The sequence below is a fragment of the Stegastes partitus genome, unplaced genomic scaffold, assembly GCF_000690725.1.
Source record: "Stegastes partitus isolate 25-593 unplaced genomic scaffold, Stegastes_partitus-1.0.2 Scaffold78, whole genome shotgun sequence".
NCBI lineage: Eukaryota > Metazoa > Chordata > Actinopteri > Pomacentridae > Stegastes > Stegastes partitus.
In genome coordinates this window covers 543,973-568,460 of record NW_007577809.1, presented here as the reverse complement: position 1 = coordinate 568,460, position 24,488 = coordinate 543,973, and the positions used below count along the sequence as shown (strand labels likewise).

The following is a 24,488-nucleotide window of genomic DNA, read 5'->3' as shown; positions in this document are numbered from 1 at the left end:
ACAAAAACGAAGCCTTGCATGCTTGGGTTTGTCTACACTATGCCTGCAAAGCCATGGACACGCTGGACACAGTCTGGATACTGGAACTCCACACTTGTTAGTTGCAGGCAAAGAACACCGGGAACACTGAGAGAGGTTGGAAAAAGAGTAAATGCATAGATCCTGCAGTAGCTCGTCAGGTGCAATGACATGAAGGCGAAACTAATAAAAGGAAAAGATGAAGAAAGCATAGCAAAATAAAATGAAATGAAAAACGATGTTCTGGAGTAGGTACCTACAGCGTGATACATGTGTTAAACAATGAAATGACAGCAGGTGGTGAGACAACACCCACGCACATGCGATGTGTGCGGAAAACTGGAGAGAGGCAGGTACCCGAAACTGTCGCTGCATGAGGAGTGTACATTGGAGACGTCTGAGAACGTGAAGTCGGGAATGGGGTCCATGGGCTGGAAAGAAGTATGATATATATGGGAGGAATGCGGGGCTATGCTGCCACCCAAAGAGCTAGGTAAGCAGGAGGAGGAAGAAGACAAGGATGGCAACGACTGAGGGTTTAGGTTGGAAGTACAGATGATGGACGGGTGAGAAACAGCCGAGGAAAGAGGAGGCAGAGAAAAGCTCTCGAGCTGCCCAAACGACTGGCTGCGTGACTGTCTGAGGGCAGCCCTAGACCTGGATGGGTAGGAGGTTCCCTCTCCCTGCTGCCCCGCCAACAGGCAGCTCTCTACCAACCTCTGGGAGCCCATGGCCAGCTGGGGGTCAATGTGGCGTTGGCGCAGCGACATCATACTGGGAGCTGTTGGCACAAACGACAACGTTATTAACAACCACTCAGGAAACACCACCAAATGGACAAAGCGAGACCAACTGGGGGATTTGGGGAAAGATACTCAGGTGCTGGGATACATTTTTCTGACTTTGAACTTAAAAAGGTCTTATTCTCAAACATTTACTCATTCGGCCTTTATACTGTGGACCATCAATACATTACCAAAAAAATCCCAACACTTGTTTTATCTTACCGCTGAACAAAGAAAAATATCAAAAGTAAACAAAACAGACTAGTTATGTTGGTTGAATTAAAAGGATATTTAAAAAACATTCTGTTGCCATTTATAAAAGAAAGAGCCAATTTACAAAAATGCAAGTAACAAAATCAAAGAGGGAAAAACACAGGGGTGAACTAGTTGGTGACGAGGTTTAGAGGAGGGAGTACGTGTGGCAAGCAGGCAACTATGGCAAAGTCAGAGGTGTTTTCAGATGAACGCAGCATGGAGAAGTTTTTCTCCCTGTCAGCCGTGTCCATCTACAGCATACTGCCAGTTAAAATGGGTTAGAGCTCTGTGTGGCCTTTAGGCAAGAGGAGAGACAGGGATGTCGGACTGAGGGCTGAACTGGGGCGTGAATAAATTGCCAACCAGGATATTTCCACACGGGGAGACAGTCTGAACCAACGGACCACAGGTCACTGGCTCGCCGTTCCAACAATCGGTTGCCATCTGTAGTTAGGCCAATGAGACAGCAGCGGGAGCCAAATACCATAGAAGTGGTGGAGGGAGAGAGGGGGGTGAGACATGGGAGTGTAATTAATGTTAATTAAAAGATTCACTCACTATTGCAGCAGTACAACGTCCACCTCCAGTTAGTCAAACCCAAAACCTAATGTGTAATGTGCATACTGTGGAAGCTTTAACAGCAAAGCTACAAAACATTAAGGTGGTTTTCTTGATGAGATAAAAATGTAAGAGACGTGTTGACTCAAGCCTTCGGCACTGATAATAATAGTTTCTGTGTTTAAGGATTTGATGAGCAGCTTTTGCGTTTCATATTTAGCCTAAATAACCTCATTTGAGCACTAACTGGATACGACACGTTTCCTTTCGCTTCGAGTTGAAGTTGACTCAGAATGTCTGTAGAACATATTAGGACACAACTTTTACAAATAGGTCAGCACAAAACTTGTGATCTTTAGGAAGTATATTTTTCTTGACAGTTCAATTTCCAAAGGAAAGTCACAGGATGCTTCAGTCTCAATAATAGACTTAAGAGTCAAGTAAACAATTTTATCCAAAATGAGCACAATTAACAAAAAGGCATTCAACTGGAACTGTGTGTAAAACAACAACACGATTATGTGAATTGACATAATACAAATGTAAAACAACACTCATTCAATCATACACATGTTCAATCATACACAGCCCTTACTACCTCCATCACCAGGGAGGCCACAAGGACATATTGTGGTGAATGTAGCGTAAAAGGTCCAAATTCTCATGTGGGCTGATTTTTGGATTTCCCCAGCAGAGCCTTGGGTTGTTTAGGGATTCGTTTGCTAATCCCCACTGACTGGGCCACAGATTCGGATGAACCCTTACATTGCAGAGTTCCAGGCACGATATCCTCGTCCATGTCGTCCATGTCATCTGACATGATGAAGTGCTGAGGCGTGGCTCTGCCGCCCATGAAGGTGGGATCGAGGTTGAGGGCTGAGGCCAAGGTAGGAAGGCCTGGGTTGTTGACGATGGTGAAACCTGTGAGGATCTCTATCTGCTGCCAGCGATGCAGCCTCTCCCGCAGAGCAGCCGTCACCTCACCCAGGGCTTGTCTGTAGAAGACGGCAAGAATGAAAGAAAACTTAAGTGAAAATGGAAAGTAACCTCTTGATTTTTGGCATAGGAAGAAACAAAACAAATCTGAAATCCTACTAAGAAATCAGGACAGATTATATGAAAATGCCTTGAACTTACTTTGCTGCCAGTATTTTGTGGTCCACATCATCCAGGGAGGAGCTGTGAGCCACATGGAAAGTCCCAAAGAGAGTGTTCCTCTTTTTCTTTATCTTCTCTGCCTGTGAAAACAAGTGACCCAACTTTTATCTCTGTTGCATAAGTGGAATATTGTGCCAAGGTAACATCCACAGTCCAAACATGCATTAACATCAACAGTCTTTCCCCCACACAACCGCTAGCAGCATGACATCAGACTGCTTACATACATTGTTTAATTATTAAATAACAACTGAATTATACACCAATTCGATCCAATCAAGCTCAGGTTCAGATAACATGGAAAAGCAAGTCTCAAATCTTCTGTTTTTGGTGATGCTTTGAAACAGTTTCCATCAAATGTAATTTACAGATTTTTGAACCTATGATCAAGGCAACAGTGTTAACCTTTTTTAAAAAAAAGTTTTTTACATGCTTACCCCTTCCTTGGCCACCAGGAGTTGTCGTTCAGCATTCTGCTTCTTGATGTTGTAGTACTGCACTTCCACCTCATGGGTGAGCTGCAGCCACTTCTGGAGAGACTCTGGCGGTGACCAGCTGCTCCGTGACTCCAGCTCCTTCTCTGCTTTCTTCAATGCCATGCGTACCTGCAACAAGCATTGAAAAATTGGATGATGAGGTAACACATACCAACAACACACTCATGAACCAACTGTTGTTTTTGCAGCTTCTATATTTCAATAAAATTGCAAACTTTCTGTGAAATCATGCACCAAGACGTAAAATTTGTTGGACTGGAAATAACCGACAATAATAATCAAACAATATTTTGACAGCACATTTTAAACAAAGTTACAGGCTGCATAGTAAGGTTAAACCAGGATTAAAACAGTTTTGTACTTCAAATGAGTCCAGCGAATGACTGATATGCTTCAATCCTACATACCTTAAAGGTAAAGGTCACTTACAACAATGTTTACAGTTGAGGACTGGTAGATCTGCATACTTGCATCCTGAATCTAGGAGTGTAAGTAAGTGGCGACAAGCCTTGCTACAAACCACTGAACATGAAACTCAAGTGTCCTAAAATCACATGGAATCTAAAAGCCCTTCATGGTTCCAGTTTATTAATGTGCTTTTGAATAAAACAAACAAACAAAAAACACTGTGACACAAGTGTCTGAATTAGATCACTGTGATAATCCTTCAAGCAAATACTCATGTGTTGTGTTTACTTGTGTGGGCAGTGTTGTGCTGTTCCTGCCAAATCCCTAATGGACAAAGACTTCAGTGGGCGTATTTATACTATAGCCAGTGTGAATCTGATAGACCTAAACATACTGTGCACTTGCCACCTTGGAAGTTTAATAAACTCTATTTATCTGTTTCATTGCTTCTCATTTGTGAACTTAAGATATATTCCCAACAAAAAATAATCAACTTCATATTTATATGGCACCGATCAGTTTCTAAGTACCTGTTCTAGCTCTTCTTCTGCATACTTTTGGCGACTCAGTTCATTCTCTGTGCCTTCACGCAGCTCTCTCAACCGTTGGGCCTCCTGCTTGGCCGTGTTTATCTCATCCCTCAGCTTCTGCTCCAGATTCACCTTCTCCACTTCGACTGTGCGGTGCTCCTCCTGGGCAATCTGCAGCCTGAGGAAAGGGTAAGGAACAAAAAGTAAAATATTTATCTCTCATTTTATTTCATCTTCACAGCAAGACATCGGTATCTGTTTACCTAAAGCTGGGTTCATATTTCTGTGTTATATGTATGCCATAGGGAAGGTGGAGCTGCAAACTCTACACTGTAGCCATGTGAACCTCCCCACACTGCTCTGTTTGGTAGTAATATGCCATGCAAACACAGTATACTCATTAGGGAAGAGATAAGGTTTAAGTGAAACTAAATGTAATTGGCTTGCTCTTAATGTAAACACAACAGCCAGTGTTGTGTCAATGCAGCCATATGTCGTTTTAATAGCTTTATCAATCAGAGTACAGACTCAACTGGATCAGATGTCTTCTCTCTTTTCTGCATTGCAGTGATTTTGATCCAAGTAACTGTCATTCAATATTTATCAGGTTCACTCCAACATGATCTGCCTCATTTCAGTTGCCATTGTCTGAAGTACACATTGGCAAATAAACATCACCGCCAAATCGCGTTTTGTCAGTGTATAGCAGATACAAAGGTTCACAAATATAAATGCTCATGACAGTGAAGGCCACTTGCCTCGGCTACAGCCAAGGCTCTGTGTGGATTCAACGCAGGAGTATAAATCAACCTTAAGGCCAAGCAAAGAATCATAACCTAGTTGGTGCCAGTGTCATTTTCTATGGGCAGACATTAGGCACGAGCATGTGAGAGCCACATATGTGTGGAATGCAGCCACTGCATCAGCCATGTATCACCGGAAACAATGGCTAACACGTAGAAAGCAAAGACCCACAGTCAGCTGCTAGGCAGCTCACAATAAACTGACATCAGAGGGAGCAAAGCCAAGAATGGGAACAGCTGTCAGCATGTAACTTTAGAACAGTACAGTCTGGGACCAGTGCTCCTGTAGTACCCTGAACATATATGTGTTGGTCTGTATGCAGGATATTTTTAGGACAAACTCAAAAAAAACCTTCTTTTAAAAGAGTAGCTTGTCACTCATTACATAATTATTTCTGTTCAGACGTACCACATTTTAGTACCTCTAAAAAAGACATAAACCATATAGGAACAACTGTGTTTAAAAGGTTTGTAGAAATATAACATGGTTTTATTCCATTTCAAAATATTTGTTTAATTAAATCTGTAAATCTAACTACAGACCAGACATCCAGGTAATCAGAATTAAAATGGGAACAAATGTTTTTAGCCAAACAGTCACTGATGTAGCTACCTAATCGAACGGGGGAGTAAGTCCTGTTATAAGCTAGCTAAGGTCCAATATTAAAATGTGACACAACAAGAGTCTGTCATTAGATTTTTCTTTCTTTCTTTTCTTTCTCTGTTTGTTTATAAACTATTAAGCGCATAAGGTAATGCAGCATTTCAGTCACTAGGGAGCAGCACTGTCCTCCAGTCAGCCTGAACACAATGGGAGAGGGAGCAGAGAAGGGCAGAGACATGTAAGTTGATCCACACCACTAGCTATGGAAAATGTGGCTGGTGGGCAGTCCTGCTAATGCTTTCGACCCTGACCTCTGCCATACTCTAGCTAAGATTTGAAATCGCTGGCACAGCTACAGGGTCCAGAGACAAGATGCCAAATGCTGTTCCAGCTGACCTGCATTGCAGAGCTCACAGGACGTAGACACAAAGTCTCTGCAGACTTTGCAGCAAACAGTAAAGAAGATAAGTTTACATGCCAAATAACTTGCAAGTGCCCATCACGTGCAATGTCGTTTCCCTTGTCTGGGCTTTTTCAGGATGTCTGTCTGCAGACCACAACCAAATCCAAATGTGGGTGAATTAGCACTAAAGCTGACAGGTTAAGCATTCACGCTTAGCACCATTTCCCAGCAGTGAGGCAGAGGCCAGGTCAAACAGTGTTGGAAAAGGCACCCAGGAAATCCTGCTCCCGTCAAAGCCTCCTCCCACTGTCTCCCAACAGGGAAGCCATGTCTGGGCCAGGCTACTTGATACCACTACAGGATCTGCTTGAAGGTATGGAAAGACAGCAGCTGGCAGCAGGGATCAGGAAGAAAGGCACAGCTACAGACAGAGGACATACCTCTCCCTCTCTCTCTCTCCAATCATAAAACATGCACTGTAAGAGTCTTCTCTTCCTAGTTACTGACTGAACTACAGTACACTACAGCATATTATCTCCACATTATGCCCAATCATGAATACAAAACCAAAGCAAACCTCAGTATAATGTACAGGCATTACATTTTCTAAGCTTTATGGCCTATATTCCACTTTATCAGAAACAGACAGAACACATTTGCTTCGTTTGTCCAGTGTCTGATCTCACCCACCACAGGTTGGATTTAAACGCAGTTGCACAATACTGCTGAATTGCAGTAGATAAACTGTACTGCACTGCTGAACAAATAGCCATAACTCAAGGATATGAGCAGAATGCTGTTTCTGCACTGCTCAGTGGACTTTAGGCGAAGCACCAAAACACTGCCCCCGAACAACTAACGAAGTATTCAAAGCAGCTATGGCAAATTTGGTGGCTTGCACTGCAATAAATAACATCGGCACCTGCTGGCCTTTAGCATTTATTATAGGTTCTCTGGGTTGGTCAGCAGAGTACAATTAAATATGAGCAGTTGTCTTTGCAAAAGAGATCTGTCAAAGCTCACTTCAACGTTGGCAGGCAACTGATCAAAATTGAAGCTACAGAAGTGACACACAGGTTGCCCTGACAGTTTATTAGAGTTTGACCTCATTGATCTGTCCCCACTGCAGCAGCCAATGGTTTTGTTTATTGGTATTCGTCAGGGAATTTACACAATAATCCTTTCACCTCAATTATTGCACTGTAATGACAAAGTGCAACTCATGGCTGTTAGATAAAAATACACACAGACATGAGGTAAAAGTTTAACTGCGCAGGAAATGGAGGCACAAATACCAAACTCAGCTCAGTCAATGAAAGTCTTGTCTTTTCGCTCTGTTGGCTGTTCATCAAAGCATACCATCATATTTCAAAAACATGTCTGCTAAACAGCCAGCTGACACAAAGACTGACTCATGTGGGTAATAAGGGTGGTAAGAGTAATATGTGGATGTCTACAACAACTCATCTCTTCCTGCTTAACGTCCGGCGAGCATCAAGCCAGGAATGTCATGCAGTCGCGTGTGGCAACGCCTGTCACTGCTCCCTCCTCTGGCCAGCGAATAGGCCTGAGCTGGTGCCTTGTTTTTAATCTAACAAAACATGACTTCCCCTGAGGTCAAGCTCTTTCCATTTTGCCATTCCATGAGCTTCCCTTTACGCATACCCTTGGGTCAGATTGAACTTGATACAGTTAGATCAACATGCTCCCACTGAGGAGCAACTGCCACTTGTTTTTTTTTCTCCCTCTTTTCAGCCCTTTTCCATTTGGAGAACATACGGTGGGGACTTACAGACAAACCAGCAAGTGTCCATAAAATTCCCAGTCCTCATTCTAATCACAGAAAAGCTGCACTTTCACAAATGTTGTATTTTGCAGTGGAGGCAGTTCATTTTTCATGGTGACTTCTGCATCAGAAACTGAAACTTGAAATTACTGATGCAAAGCATTAGCAAAACATCAGATGTTATTTCTTTGTGAATAATGAACATTTAATAGGATTATCCCTGCACAGACCTTATTCTTTTAAAAGCTACAAAAAAAAGAAAAACCCTGACCTGTGGAGGAAATCAAGCAGTTTGAGTATCCTTTAAAGGAATAAGAGGACTCAGTGCACGCTTTAAAGCACATTCTGAGCATTCCTTGAGGTATTAACTGGACTAAAATAGACAGATTTGTCTTGTAGCTTTCAATTGTTCCATGTGTGTTTTAAAACGCCTCATTTACATCTCATTTTGAAGCAATAAATCACAAAGGTAGCAACAGCCTGGCGGACAGAAAACATTAGGCGTGAGTATGAAGTACTTTATGTCATGAAGTTTTAGAAACTACAAGCATAAGCACTAAATCAAAGGCTTATTCAAGTTTTTTAAAATAATAGCTAAACTGCAAGGGTTAGAGCTCATCTGAAAGATCTGTGTTGGTTAAAATCTGATCTCAAAATGGAATGCATCTGTCTACACTACAAGTACAAGTGGATGACCAGAGGCAGGAGTAACTGGTAACAAGTCACCTTAGTCGGCTCCTACAGCAGCTGACTGCTAAAATTCCCCGAGCTCCATACCTTTTACACAAGCTTAAGCACCTTCTGTTCTAGCAGGAAAGTCTGGTTATGATTACTTGTATGAGCAATTTCTGCTTTTGATTCATTCTCAAAGACTACAGCGTGATGGAGGCAAAATCAGGAACCAAAGTAAGAACTAGGAACTCTTTCCCACAAGTCTGTTCTACGGCAGCCAATGTTCAGCGTTTCCTAATATATACCATTAATTTAAACAGCTTAAGTGCATGTCATGAATATATGCCTCTGCAGTCTCATATTAGGAGATAACATGCTGTCCTGTGGTTTTATGGTCACGTCTGGGAGATGACCAACCCATGCCGGTCTTTGCATTTAACTGAGCTGGGATTTGTTAGTAAGATTAGTGGCTGAACAAATGAAAAACTGCTCATGCCATATAAAGGGCTTTGATCATCACTGCTCAAAGCAAACCTTTCTGCTTTTATCCCAAGACTTCAGAAAGGCTTTAATAATTGGTCACCACCTCAAAACATATTTGGACTTTTGTGCTTTTATGCTCCTTTCAAGTCTGTGTGGAGAGCTGCTACAGAAGTCAAGCGGTTAGGATGCACGCCACATAACTACAACGTCCACGGCTCAACTCCCAGCCGCTGGACCTTTATTGTATCTTCTACACTCCTCTCTCTTTCCACAGTTCCTGTCTCACACACATCAAAAGTCGAATCCTAATCCATAAACTTCTCAACAAAACACGGCCCTATGAGCTCCAAATGATACATCCTGATTGGGAAGCTGTGTAGAGCTGTCAAACCGATTCAGTGGTTAAATATAATGTGATTGTGAATCAGAAAAGTCAGTGATTTTGTCTGAAGTTCTTCTACTTTTTCATTACACAACACTTTCCACTTCCCATTTTACAACAGTCATTGAGTAAACTCACCATACATCGTAACTTTCACAGGACTGTGTGTACAATAAGTTGTAACTCAGTAACTGTGGAAACACATGTATATACCCTATTAAGAATATAAGTGGAGTCTAGCTGCCTTTGAATCTACACCTGCTTCATCTAAATGCAAAAATGAAGACACTACAATGGCTTGAAAGCTAACCCTTCAGGGTAGAAGAACAATGGCATCACTTGACACAATATAGCCATTGGGTGAGGCTGTTGGTTCAATTGTCATCTCGATATCATTTAAGGTCACTTGATCAACAGAATGTTGCCGTGTCAGTCGATCACTGCATAAAGCCTCTTTCAGACATGCGATCCTTTGCGTTATTCTGACGGCAACATCACGTGTCAGCTTTGTGTCTTAATAAGCAGCCTGCTCACTTTTCCGTAAAAGCCGCAAGAGCAATCTTACGTCCAACCTCGCAACATTTCCACATCACTACACACAATTCTCAACTGCCTGCAGTCACCTTAACAAATGGGCATTTTCCAAAATTGAGCACCAATATTGGTTCACAAACTTCACAGAGAGCACTAAAAACACAGCTTTCATGATAAAAAAAAAAAAAACCTTACTTATTTACTTTGCTGTACAATTTCACATCTGCTACAAACTAAAATATCCATAAAAGAAAACTTCACCGCGATGAACATGCCATATTAATAAGACTCACCAACAATGACGGTAATCCCGGCTTTGACAAAACATTAACAGAAGCTGAGGTTCAATTTGTTGCTTCCAGAGTTTTTCTTGTGAGTTAATTAAATACCTGCAGCATCGGACAGCAGCAGGATCCATCTGAGTGTTTCCAAAGAGAGAGAGTTTCCGCACGTGGCACAACGGAACAAAAGCGCCGGTAACTTCATTAATTATTTATGATAAATCATCCCCAAAATGGAGACATGATCGGCCAGGAAATCTTGATAAATGAAACTGTGTACTTTACTTCTTCTCAGAGAGGTGAGCCGTCACACACAAAGCCACAGTTTATAAGCTGCTGTTAAAACACTGGTTTCAAAGTGACCGTCTTCAAGTTGAGTCATGAGCTTCATCACAGCTGTTTTGATAGTTTTACTTTACTGTTTGTAAAGTAGTAGTTAGATTATCATCACACAGAGTTTTCAGGGAATCATGTATAATGTAGGCTATTAGTTATCAGACAGTTTAAAAAGCTTGGTTTAAATTTAGTCTTTGGTTTATTAGTGTATTATACACCATTTGATGCGCTGTCCAGTCTCGCATGAGTGGGCAACTGTCACGTGCGTGCTGTGACTCTGCTCGTAACCGTGGTCGGTATGTCTGAATGAAACTGTGAGCAACACTACCCTCAAAGTGACCTATGTCTGAATGACAGAATACTGTCACTTTAACAGACTCAAGCCAGCAATGCTATGTATCACATGTCTGAAAAAGGCTTAAGTGAGGGAGCTACTGTCGTGAGGAATAACACACAGCACACGGAAGCAGCACTGCCGGTCCAACAGTGGCTGATGTTAATTATAGGACTGCTAATTTATTCATTATCAGTGTTAAGTTAGTTTAAAGTCACATTAAGGTAGTGTACTGGATTTATACGTTAGACAAAAAAAAGACTGTGGCATGAATGCGCTTCGTGTTTGAAAGTGAAGACAAAAATAACTGTTCCAGATATGACACGGTGTTTTGAGGAAAATAAAATTAATGGCATGGGTGCACAATGCAGCACTTGTAAAGTATAACATTGTTGTGTGGGTGGTGGGAAAAACCCTCACTTCTGCTGGAGGTCATGCAGACTCTGCTCAGCTCTTTGGAGGCCCTCCAGGTCTTTCATCATCTTCTTCATGTGGTCCTTTGAGTAGCGATTCTGGATGTAGGCAAACCAGCAGCCACCCATGCCTATGACTATCGACACGACCAGCATGAAGTCCTTCAGGTGGTTGTGTCTATTCACTAATAAAAAGAGAAAAAAAAAGACAATTACATTTGGTAGGATGAGAAACGCCACACCCATTAAAAAAGGCTCTAAATGAGGAATGCATTTCAGCCAGGCAATATACATCAGGGTCATAGACATAAAGCTGTCTAACAATAAGCAAGCTTCACAAGGATGTGGTGACGCTTTACCCAGTCAAACTGCAAGTGCTGCGGAGTGACACAAATAGAGTCAGTAGCGCAAGTTCAGGTTGCGGTGAGAGAGGCCCGTTGCAAAAGACCACGATAAAGACAGCTTAACACAGCCTATTTCAGTCCGGTAACCAATGCTTATAATCATGCAAAGAAAACCAAACAAGGGCAACGATAACAATTTGGTGCATGAGGCGCTGTGAAGCAAATCTAGTACGCTGTTATGTTGTCATTGTAAGGTTTTCAAAGCTTTTGAAAGTCACAGCAGCTAAAAACCAACTATTCTATTTGTGTGAAGCCTTAGATTAGATATAGATCAAGTTTCAACCAAAGATACAAAAGCCATCTTAAAATCAAACCCAAAATCAAGTTTGGGTGTAGCAAGATTTGTCACTGACGAGTCTGAAGAACAGCCTGCATGCATGAACTGACACATAGCCTGAATTTAAGCCTTGCAAGTTACATCATGAGGCAAGTTTTTCTTGTGAAACCAGCGATGGGATGGGCGGGAAAGAGATGTCAAAAAACAAGACTTCTACTTCCTGAAGTGAGACAAAGGGAAGTAAAATGAGAAAGTCAGTGCTGGTTTGTTTCATTTAGATAAGATCAGGAGAATATGTCACCTAGAAACATAGCTCTTTACAAACATGTTCCTGTGTCTGCAATTGACAAATTTCATCTGACAGCATACCTGTAAGGCAGGCTCTCGCTAGATGACTTTTCACAAGGGCTGTGTATATAATACTGCAGACTTACGTAAAACATTCAGAACAAACACACGTTCATCAGAGTCAAGGAACCTAGAGTAGATGTGCCTGTGATTGTGTAGAACAAACAATGTAGAACTGTGAAACCTAATCTACAGGGAAGCTGTAAAGCACTGCTCCCTGTAATTTTACTGCTCTGAAGCTATAGAGAGTGGCTGGTATATGCAGCTCATTACCTCTTAATCAAGAGCTCAGCTTCACAAAATGAGGTCACTGTATTTAACTGCAATGCATGCGCGCTAAATTTGTCTTTGGTCTGCATTGTGACTGTGCACAGATGCCTAAATGAAATACCCTGAGATAATATAAAGTAATTTCCTGACGGTACTCTTCTGCTGCTCTATTAATCGTTCCCACAACGCCATCAGTCTTGTCTATATTTTCTATCACATTCATTGTACGATACATTCAATCATCCCTTTCACGAATACCACCAAGGGAGCATCAAGTGACATTTAATTAGCCTCAAAATGGGAAATGACTCTACCCCACTGTGCTTGGGTTAATTATTACGCAACTGTCTACCAGATTAGCCTCAACCTTTTGTGACGTGTGTCTTAAAATGCTGCTGCTCCATACAGTCAGTCAGTGTGACTGTTAGTGAGACCCCCTGACTCTGAGAGGCTGTCAAAGCCAGATAGCCCTTGCTAATGTCTTCCTTCGGGTGTGACTCTTACAAAACACATCCACAATGACACATGCCAGACACAGACCCCTGTACACTGCACCCCTGTGAAGTTTCTTTACAATGCAAGTGCCTGCTTCCTAGGAAGGTTCATTAAATTTTCCCTTCTTGCTTTGGTGTACCAACTCTTATAAACAATCCCCTACTAAATAACACTCTTCCACTTCACTGTCTGTTTATCTTACTTACTGTCCGATAAAAATAGCACCATTAAAACTCCATGTAAACTGAGATTATTATTTTTAAATCAAGCACTAGAAGTCTTGTGATTCAAACTGTCAGTAATCAGAGGTCGGTCTGTAACTAGGTTTTAAACAACAAACATGTTCTCGTTAAAAAAAACTAAAAACTGGCAGTCATTCTGGGAATGTGTTCTCCATTATCAACAGGGATTACGTTAAAAGAAAAAAATCCAAAGTACTGCCAGGTGGTATGACAGCTGAGACACACCCGATTCATTGTGATGTTACAAACGCCAGAAAAGACAGCAAACTGAAAAATCCTGAAGCATTTGAATCTGTGAGTGCAGATTTGGAGCAGTGATACTGGAGAAGCAGAGTAAAGCAGAGAATGAGTGGTGTGTTTATTTGTCTCAGTACGCAGAGGGGTGTGTCTGGAATACAGAGCAGCATGGTCCAACCCTCAGCTCACTTCCTCAATCCCTGAAACTGATACAGGTGATGGCTGGATTTTCCTACATTTCAAACGTGAGCTGGCTCAGGTGAGGGGATGAGCAAGTCAGAGTTTACAGAAATAAAGCAAAACAAAATATCACAGCTGCTGATGAATGAAATCAGCAGACAACAGCAGTCAGGAGGAATGTTGGAAGGTGGTTCAATGAGAGAGGCTCAGTTATAGTTCTTCTGTTAGGGAGTTAGATGAGGTTTTGAGTTTTGTCTTATTTTGGAAGACTATTTATGTCTCTGAGTTTGTTGACACAGAGTTGAGAGAAACTCGAGAGTTTTCAGTTCCAGAAACAGATCCTGATAGTTACCTAAAGCCTGAATAGCGTTACTGGATTTACGATTAATTGGTCAACAATTTAAAGAAAAAGACAGTCAACAGGAAAATATCAACTAAGAGTTAAATCTCTACACTGTCCACCTCTGTGAGACTATGACTCTGCATTTGCTTCCTTATATAGGCTGCAGTCTTAACTTGTTTTAATAGCATTACGACGTGTTGAAATCTAAAAATGTACACTTAACCCAGATGCTTTTTCAACCACAATCATGACTGGAATGGACTATGAAGTTATGTCATGTCTGTATATATACACTTATCTTTGATCTATATTTTCCTTTTTCAGTTGCTGCCAACAATGTTTTGTTACCATCATGTTTCAACTGAATAAAAACATTCAAAATATTTGATAGATAATATACAAGTCTGCCAAATGATAAATGACTGAACTACACTGAATATACTCTGATAGTGTGAACGTCTTGAACCCTAACTTCACTCCAATTCAGGTTCTTTAAATAAATGTGCATCGTCACACGTTAATTTTTCAGGGGATTAAAATAAAGGCTCCTCCTTTCTTTTACCCTGTCATGGTGAATCTTTGTATCAGAGCTGGATAACGTTCCCTCCCTTGTATGTGCTTAACTCAACGTGAACATAACTCAAGACTTTAATTAACTGATCAGCTTGTTCTGGAACTAAAAACTTCACATTTTGTGGTTAGTCAACAAAAAGTACAACATTTTTACATGGCTCTAGACCACGACCTTAAAACCACAGAGGTAATAGAAAAATGTGACTAGTTTTGTCCAAGTATTTCAGTCGGCTAACAATGTTAAGAAAGAAGAAACTGAGTATTTTGAAAAACATCTTTGATAAATGACAGCATAAATCAAAGCTGCAACAGAAAATCCCCCCAAAAAAGAAAAAAGGAATGAAGATACATACTCAAGGGTGCTCCAAACAGCACAGTGTCCAAAGATTTGAGGTGCAACTTTTGCACATGGCTGCGATCCAAAATCTTCAGAATAGAGAGTGTCAGCGTGGTGTTCTTTACAGCAAACCTGAGAGAGAACAGACACACATTCATTTTGCAGGAAGTAGGAAGAAAGAGCTAAGAGTTTAATCCATTCCAACTCCGTGTAATGTGACTCCTGAACAAATCCTCTTAATCAAGCTGATCATTCTCAAAGCGTCAATGGTCATTACTTATACTTGTGTGATCCCTTTGACTAAAAGCAAATAATGGAAGTCGGAAATTAAAAAAAGTCAAACAAAACTGACCCAGGCAGATAAGAGCAGGGACAGTACTGACTCAGATTAAAACGGGTAATGTAAACAATGTGTAATTTTCGGCAATAAAACGTGGCAACAACTCAGTTATTTATGTTGGCATTATTGCAGCAAAGTGCATTACTGTTGTCATGTGTTCAAAAATCTTACAAAACATACATAAACCACAATGTATTTGTGGTCTTTATCATGCATCTGGTGCAGATTCAAAAGCTTGACATAGTCATGAGGTTCCTTACCTTGGCATTGCACTTCCGTTGAAACTCATCTTGCGAAACGCTTCCACGTATTGTGGCAGTTCCACATAGGTGATGAGCCATTCCACCACCTCATCCACTGTCCAATTATACACTGAGGGCAGATACAAAAAAACAAAGCATATAGTTACAGTTTTCAACAATTTTCATTTGTCCCAAACCTGCAGAATTTAGTACTGATAAAGCTACACGGCATCAAGATGTTGCACATGGTGCTGTTAGAAAATAGCAGCAACATGTTTTATTGTTGCTCTCACCAACCAAATGAGTATTTAAGAGAAACAATGACTATGACTAAAATCTTTAACAGTGTTTGAGTGTGTTTACATCCACTCTGTACAATCAGTGGAGAACTGTAGTAGCCACAAAATTTCAAACAATACAAAGGAGTGATTCTAAACAGTCATGAAAGGTAAATCAAAAGTTTCCTTGGCCTAAGCAGTCAAGACAACCAACCTCAGCCCCACTGATCCATGTGTTTCACTTGCTTAAGACCAGACCGTACGCAAAAACTCCCTGAAACCGGCAAGAATTTAAGACCGTTTCAATACATGCCTGCAGAGCATCACCAGGGAAGAAAACAAATGTCTTCTGATGTCTGTGTTGTACACCTCAGTCAGTCAATTATTCTAAAAATCTGCACCTAAACATTAACTTTCGTACTACTACTACTGTGCCAAATGTTTGGAGAACCTGATCAAATATTGTGCGTCGCCAAATGTCACTTTTTTTTATCTACATCATTCATGCGAAATGGATGTTCACACTTTGAAACTAAAGCTGAAAGCTAGCAGCACTCTCACTGGCATTGTTGGATTGTAAACCGAATGTACAAAGCCAAAACAGCATGTCACTATCATAAAACATTCATCTGCACTGTATATACAGCTTGACACAAGACATATCATAAGACAGTGTGCATCTATATCCAGAATGATCTATGAGGTGCTCTATAGCATAACATACACTGGCTTGCTCATTGCAATTATTGAGGAAGGCAAATCTTCTTCCCTGATCCTGGCCGAGAGTCAAAAGTGTGGGTTGTCTGTGTTAATGTGTTGCTCTCTTGAACAAAAACCCAGTTTCTTGGCTTAAAACCTCCAGAGCCTTGTCAAGAAGCTGCAATGCAGGGTTAGTCAGTACTCTGAGCAAAAAAAAAAAAAAAAAAAAGGGGGGTAAAAGCAGCCAGAGGAAAGGGTGTGAAAAGGCACGAGCGCCAGATACAACACAGCTTGTGAACAGTGCTCAGTGAATGCATGATAGCCAAGCCAAACAGATAGTCAGAAGGAAGTGAGAGTGTGGATGTGAATTTTGTGCTGACAGTTTCAATGATGTCCACTCTGCCACTGGCTGGAGCTGATAAGTGGACTGCACTTTTGCTTGACAAGCCATCTGATCAACTGTCTAGCTCCTTTGTTAAGTGAGTGAGGAGGTTAAGCAGGGGTAATATGTGACCAACACTTTCAGAGGGAAACACATTAACTCTAATTTACTGGCTATTTACAACCCTGCCTTCCTGCCAAAGTAGCTTTCAAAGTCACAAGGAGTGTTGCATTAAAAACAACAATTATCCATATTGGTGGATTGTATCAGTATTGTATGATACAGAAAAGATCTGAAAGAAAAGGCCTTTTTGTGCAGTCACTGTTGGCCTTTAGAGGAAATGAGAGGATTCAAAGCAGTACCTTCAGAGCCCTTCCATGCGTTCCACAGGTCCTCCACACTGATGAACTGGTCATCTCCGTGGAAGCTGTTATGCTTGGCCTTGGGGTCGTGGTAGTTCAGATCTTCTCTCAGGAACTGCAGAATGACAAGGGTGTTTTATAAGTTGGTTAAAAAAAAAAAAAAGTGCTGAATCACAAATGTAACATCAATGCTGGAAATTATCTTTTGACTGAGAATTTCATTTCTACAACTGCTAGAAACACAATTTTTACTTTAGTTAGCCGAGTCTGACCAATGTGGAATTTGATTGCAACACTTAGTGAAAATTCAAATACATTTTATTTCAATCAATATAAAGTTGTTCTCAGTGACTGCGTTTATCTGATGATGAAACATTTCTATCCTGATTGAAGTTGATCTTTTGAAAAAATGGTTGTCATTTCCTGTTATTGTTTCAGAGACTTGCAAGGTCAACGCCAAGATGTACTGAAGCTGTTCTGGTGGCACTACGATGGCACATTACACTATTTTTTCCTTTAATATGCTGTCCTCCTATATGTAGTCAGCCTAACAGAGTTGGGGTAAACTGGATGTAAAGTATTAACAGTTAAGGGGACAAAGACCACATTTTTAAATGGTGTTTGGTTTGGCTTTATTGTGAGCCCTGTGACCCGTTTCACTCCTGTGGTCTTTACGACGCTCATAAAAGAAGAAAATGCAGTCCTTGTGGCTTAAGTGCGTATTTGCTTCGTTCACTTTGGAAGCAACATAAAACAAATATCCAAACCACACTTGACCTCGACATTTTCCACTCACTATTTAACGGTCTGGAACACCACAGAACTTCCTCCTCACTCGTGTTAGTATTTATTCAACATTACATCACATGTACTCATCACCAACAGCTAAAAGTCAGACTCTGACAATATTAACAATCCACACAGCTGAAAATACGTTTACTGAACCTCTAATTGTCAAGCGGCACATCTAAGAACTCAACCAATTATAAAATCAGCGTGAAAAAAGAGACATGACTAACTTACTAAGACACAAACCGACACTCTGGCTGCCATGTGCCATTACAAGGAACTTTCCCCCTTCCTTCTTTCACTACGCTTTTATAGTGCAACCACAAGTGCTTTCGCATGCTATAGCCAATCAGTTGGTTTATATGGCAATTATAATTTAAAGTATGAGACAATTTGAGGTATTTCACTGATGTGAATTGACTGTATCTAGCTACAAGTTGAATATGAGTGACATTGTTGAGTTTCTACTTTTTTAGACAGCAAAATACAGGCTGATTTTGATTTAAAATAACCATATCATGTTATGTCATTTGGCTATTTCATCAGGAAAAGATGTGAAATTTCATAAAACATACTGCTACGGGTAATACAAACAACATGAAATAACTTTTTCGTTATCTGTTTTCAAATGAGAAGTATGCATATTGCACATAAGACTCTGCGCTGCACAGTAAAATGCACCAAAACATGATGGTACTGTGGATTCCACTCTCGCCCCCTCTAGAGTGGTAGCTGTCACCTGCTGGCAAATGGAACCACACGACTGATTGCCCACTATACTGTAGGCTAACTCGCTCACCAGGTTTTTAAAAATGAACCCTACATAACATCTAGCACTCCCACAAAAGCAGAGTCATGCAACACGGGTGAAAGACAATAATAAGTCATGATGTCTTTCTTTCTTGATAGATTTGTGTGGGAGGACTTCACTACAGTGTAGAGAGATTGTCTGTGCTGAAGGTGAAACATTGCTTCTCCTGAAAATATATGCACTGGGAAATCAACAGGACCTGTACAATGTGACCACGGCCTGAAGCTTATTCTTAAAAACCAGAAGCACACTTTGATCTTGGTCATTAAGAAATCAACTCCTCTTTATGCAAGCCCGAAACAGGAGCACTGTTGTGAAGTACACTTATTCATTTAGAGCTTTCCATTTCTAAGCTCATAACCACTACAGATACAAGTGCCCAGTGTACTCGTTTATTATTTGCCTTGAGGGTATTCGCATGCCAAGTGTCTCTTATAAAAGCAGAGACAGCTGCAGTTATGGTGCTGCCTACTTTGGTGTAGCCTCAACCACATGCCAGAGACTGACCAAACAGAAACAGCTCTCCAGAGGAGGCTTAATAAAGGCCACAAAATGTAGTTCAGACTAAAGCTCAGTACTGAGCTAAACGACTACCAGCAGAGTCTTTCAGGAACCAGTGATGTCTGAGAAGCAACAGACTCGACTCCTGATGAATCTTACACAAATGTGACCGGACATAAACGTCAAGTGTTTATATTCTTCTTTTGTTACGCTTCAATGCAGAAAGCAGACAACACTACTCCTTATGCATTGCAACTCAATCAGTGTCTTCATGCATGTCAGTTACAACCGGACTTCACACGAATTAGGTTAATTATTGGACAAAACCTTCAGCACAGAGTACTGGAGCGCAAAACAGGACAAATCCTCAAGTTACTCAGGGTAGGTTAAGGACATTACGGGGCTATCATTAACCAACCACCTTAGCAGCAAATCCTATGACCAGTCAGATAACAGAGGATTACAATAATGATATGTATAAGCCTCTTCAGACTGTGTGAATCCCACCTCCGGGACTGTCCAAACCATAATATCTCATTTCAACAGAGCATCAGCACTTGATAATGATGATTTTTCAAGCTCGTACTTACGCCGTCTGTTTCTACAACGTCTACATTGCCGTTTGCGTCATCATCCATCTGCTTGTGGATACTCCGGATGGCTTCAAAGCTGAGAACGGCGTTCTCATCCTTGCATAGTGGCTCATCGATGCGACAAAAATCTGGTGGAGAAACAGTAATATAACAATAAAATTTTACAATAGAAAGAAAAAAATGCATTAAGATAACATTCTGGTTTATTCATCTTTAGTATTGAAAACACCAAAAAGCTTTTAAAAAATCACCTTTTGTATAATTATATAATTCTGAGGTTCATGACGTTTAATCCTTTGTGCGTTTTACACAAGTTTTCTCAAAGTCCTCTGCTGAATTGCCCTCACTGAACCGCTCTCTCTTGTTAAGATAACTGAACTGCAAAATTTCTTGGCTGCAGAGAAAGCCTTGTTTACATAAGGCCTTTCACTCAATGTTGGGATGTTACCAATGAGCCAGACACTGACTGTATCTGTCAGACATATGTGTAGCTCAGTGACTGTTAGATCTAGTGTGTAGACCGAAAACAGGCCACGTCTTAAGATGAGTCAGTCTTCAATAATTACGGGCTGTTAATTTGCATGAATCATCAATTTGAATGTCGCAATTCTGCTGAATGTCAAAAAACTTGGGTTTGGTGGTTAAAAGGCCTCAGTAATGAAGAAGAAAATATACAATTTCAGCATGCTGGACTCCACGATTAATTATAGATGAATGAGAAATGTACGCCTTTTTATGATGCGTCTGCCTGCTCCCTGTGTTCTCTCTTCCTTCCTGAGGGATTACAAATCCTCTGCCATAGATCAGAGATAATACTGCCACTCCCATTAAAAGGGAAAACATTTTTTTTCCCATGTGCTGCAGGACTCCGGAGCTGTGTCAAACACCCTGACAAGTTCCCTGCACTAACCACAGGTTCTGGTGCATATTCTGTTTTAAAGCAGCATGGTTGAGGTGAGTTTGCAAAAACACTGTGCACTCTGAAAGCGCTGCATAAAACATATGGATACATTTACTCTTGTAAATTTCAAAGTTTGAATCGTGAAGATGCACATCCATGGTTAAATAAAGTTTATAAGAAGCAAATGTCAAGGACAGGGTGCTTTCATTGTTTATGCATTTCCCTGCATTACACCACGAAAGAAAAAGATGAGGCATGGGATTAAGGGAGAGGTTGGCCTTTCCCGCCGTCATGAAATAGTAGCTTAGACTTCCAAATCCCATCTAAGCTCACGCCTTAACCAACAACAACATGCTCCTGCAGAAACATGTATACGAACTTTTTCTAATCACAACACTAGTGTTCAATTGAAATAATTCTTGGTTCTAGTTTGTTATGATTTGCGAGATGGTGGCTAAGTTTTGGTTCATGATCTGGGCAGAACGAGGCATGTTGCCTGCATCATTCGTGCAACAATATAGTGTAGCAGTGTGCGCAAAAAAAAAACAAAACGCACTTCCCTTTCCATAATGTTCGTGCTAAGGTCCACACATCTTAACGGCTGCTGCTTCATCATTAGTCACTGTCACCCACATATTTGTGTATAATAAATTGCATGCATTTGGTCTGCATTGTGCTGGAATTTACAGCGTAATGCCCCCTCCCACTGATCAGCTCATCATTTCAGTACTTGCTCTCTTTATTCCAAGAATTAGACGTTCAGATAAGTAGGCGAAGCGGCTGAAGGGACAAAAAAAAAAAAGAAAAGAAAAACATGTAACAGATTTCCAAAACAGTTTCTGTGTCCATGAACTCTTGTTTCTACACACATTTTTGCAGTTGGTAAACCTTGACTTACATTCTACACCAAACGGCTAATCCAGAACTAAGAAGGTTGAATGCACAATGTGAGCTTCCGTGTAGTAAAAAGTTAATTTTTGAGCTGCCGTGTGCAAGCGTACAGCTTTACCAAACCTGCAAAGCCACATACCACAAAGACAATCGCTCCCTCCAACATTCACACGCTCTGCATTAAACAAAGAATGACAGTTGCCCTGGTGAAAACTTTACCACCTGCAACACTCTCACACATTCAACCTGGCCCTCTTTCTCATTTGGCTTGCAAACCTCCGGAGACACAAGATAAGATATTTACATACCAGTCAGCCTGCCTTTTTTTTAAAGAGCTCAAGTTACGCAAGCCATTCTGTGTGCCTGCATGCAGATGAAGAATACACTCCAAAACCTTGCCACCTCATTACTGCAGCAGTTACTATCTCTCGCCATTTTGAATACCTGTCAAGCTTTGAAACTCTGTCATATCAAAAACAAATCCTTTTGCACACAGTGGCCTGTTGAGAGTGCTGGGAGTAAAGTGTTGGAAGCACATTTTTATTAATGTGTGTGAGCAATTTGTACAATATATTACCAGTTCCTGTTTAACGACAGTGTTCAGCAACACAAACAAAAGAGCGCAGTAAAACATGTTGGAAATATTGGGTCGGTGCCCAGCTGTTGCAAAAAAGAATGCGGATAATGTTCAGGTGAATTATTCAAATTTTACCAACAATGAACTGCTACATGAGTGCACTTTTAAAACCTTGAGTCACTGTATTTCGTAACTGGCTCATACGCTGGACAGATACAACAGCTATTGTCATTCATGTGAAATCATTCAATGGATTGAGAAGCAATTATCACAGTGTTCAGAAGGTCACATCTAAAAACAAAAAAAAAAACAAAGCATCTTTACAAAAGGAGCTTATTCTGCACACCTAACGTGTTCGTACTTGAAAATAAACCTTTCAAATTAACAAGGATAAAAGTGGGATGTGTAATACAGTTTGCTGTAATAAAAGATCTTTGCAGATAAAAATTTCAGGAGTTCAGTGACATGCTCATACGAAACGGTATTATTAATATGCATGCAAATATTGTGCAGCAAGGTGAAGAACTATTTATTTAAAATAACTATTTTAATCTGACACTTATTGAAAATAGTTTAACATGTTAAGTTACTACAAGATCCGGTGACTACTTAAAGCCCTGGTCAGCCGGTCCGCTACACATTAGATCAATTAGCTCCTGTCTGACTCGGTGGCTTGATCTAAGTTGGAGGACAGGGCTTAATGGCAAATGCCAGCCGGACTATTCTCAGCACAGCTACATTTAGTGCCTGCACAATCACAAAGATGTGGCACGAACAGTAATACTCCAACTGCCAATCTATAGTGTATGTCAGCTTAGCTTAACGGGAGGATAAAATTAGACTCTATCGGAACTCTGTGACTAAATAAATGCCATGATTAATTACTCACCTGATAGCCCATTTTCAACAATCTGACTGTCTGACGTGGGTGAACTTTGTTTTTCAGTCCAACTTTCTCCAAAGAGACACAAACAAAATATCCACAAGGTCATCAATTTGTGGGGCTCCATGACTGGTGTGTGCTGGAGGGAAGACAGAGACACAGTTCCTTGATAATTCTGATAATTGCAGCATATTAATAATCAGTGTTACTGTCTAACAATGAATCAGCGCTTACTATTTAACCCATTTGCGTCTTGGAATATATATATGACAGCTTTGCCCAGGAGACCTACATGAATCGGCTTACAGCACCACAAGAAATACGGTTAGTTATGTAAAGATGACTTCTCATGTGTGCCTCTTCTTCCTGAATGAACCAACGTCCAGTGAGGTTAGCTTGCTAATACCTGGCTTACGCTAAGGAAGCCTTTAAACCCTCACTTTGTGGGTTTAGCTGCGCTTTAGGGGTTTTCACCGTAAACACACGTAACGTCAGGTAGGAAAATAATAGGATTATGGAAAGTAACAACAGCCTGGTTCGCCTCCGTCTCGGGAGTTGGGTGTCTGACAAGCCCTATGAAGCTAGCTAGCTAAACACCTCGGCTAACTGGGAAATTACTATCTAACAAAGGAAGGTAACACAGAATCCCATAAAAACCTTCCCGCTTGCGCTTCTGTACTTTTTTTCATGTAGTTTATTACGGTGTCGACTCGCTGTATTTTCTACAGACGCATATTAGCCACCGCTGACGTTTAGCTAACCACAAGACAGTGACCGTTAACGAAGACCTTCTGTAGTTTCGGCTACGTTACGCTGTCACGTTACTACTGGGGCACTACGGCGTTGTGTAACAAAGAGATAAAGTTACCTGTCATGTATCAGAGCCGGCAGACGTGTTGTTTTCAGCTCTGGGTTAACATTGCAGCAGACGCCTGGTCCCTCGGAGTTGAAGTGCGGTGAACTCCACCTCCTTATGTGAGGGCTCCGTCTTGCCTCGACCGAGAGACTCAACCGAAAAAGCCGCAGAATGTGGACACACTGCGAGCTGCTCTTCCTCTACAGCGCGGAGTCGCTGCTCAGCGCTGGGAAATGTCGCCCCCTCACGGCTGGAGTGTGCACTGCAGGTCACAGCAAATAGCTACAGTGAGCCACCTCGTGGTTTATTTAAGGCATCGCAAGATCCTGCAACTACAGTCGTCCACAAATGGATAACCAATAATCACTCAAACAACTAGAAATTAAAAAAGTAATCACAAATAAAAAAAAAATGCTAAACTATAATTTAGTGAAATA

At 41.0% G+C, this 24,488-nt stretch overlaps 1 protein-coding gene across 2 annotated transcripts in view; it reads right to left on the bottom strand.

Annotated features, from left to right (window-relative positions):
* stim1a (stromal interaction molecule 1a) overlaps positions 1-24,219 on the bottom strand; it is a 27,106-nt gene extending 2,887 nt beyond the window's left edge. Inside the window, exons 1-12 of one of the 2 annotated variants that reach the window (XM_008276640.1) lie at positions 24,064-24,219; positions 23,202-23,334; positions 19,941-20,071; positions 17,250-17,364; positions 15,547-15,658; positions 14,963-15,078; positions 11,248-11,425; positions 4,210-4,387; positions 3,212-3,379; positions 2,754-2,854; positions 2,382-2,611; positions 376-799 (exon numbers count right to left, since the gene is read on the bottom strand). In XM_008276640.1, coding sequence (XP_008274862.1) covers positions 376-799; positions 2,382-2,611; positions 2,754-2,854; positions 3,212-3,379; positions 4,210-4,387; positions 11,248-11,425; positions 14,963-15,078; positions 15,547-15,658; positions 17,250-17,364; positions 19,941-20,071; positions 23,202-23,322 — 1,874 coding nt within the window. In that variant the 5' untranslated portion in view covers positions 23,323-23,334; positions 24,064-24,219. The remainder of the gene's footprint in view (positions 1-375; positions 800-2,381; positions 2,612-2,753; positions 2,855-3,211; positions 3,380-4,209; positions 4,388-11,247; positions 11,426-14,962; positions 15,079-15,546; positions 15,659-17,249; positions 17,365-19,940; positions 20,072-23,201; positions 23,335-24,063) is intronic. The other variant, XM_008276641.1, reaches the window with a different exon arrangement.
* Between the last annotated feature and the right edge of the window lie 269 nt (positions 24,220-24,488).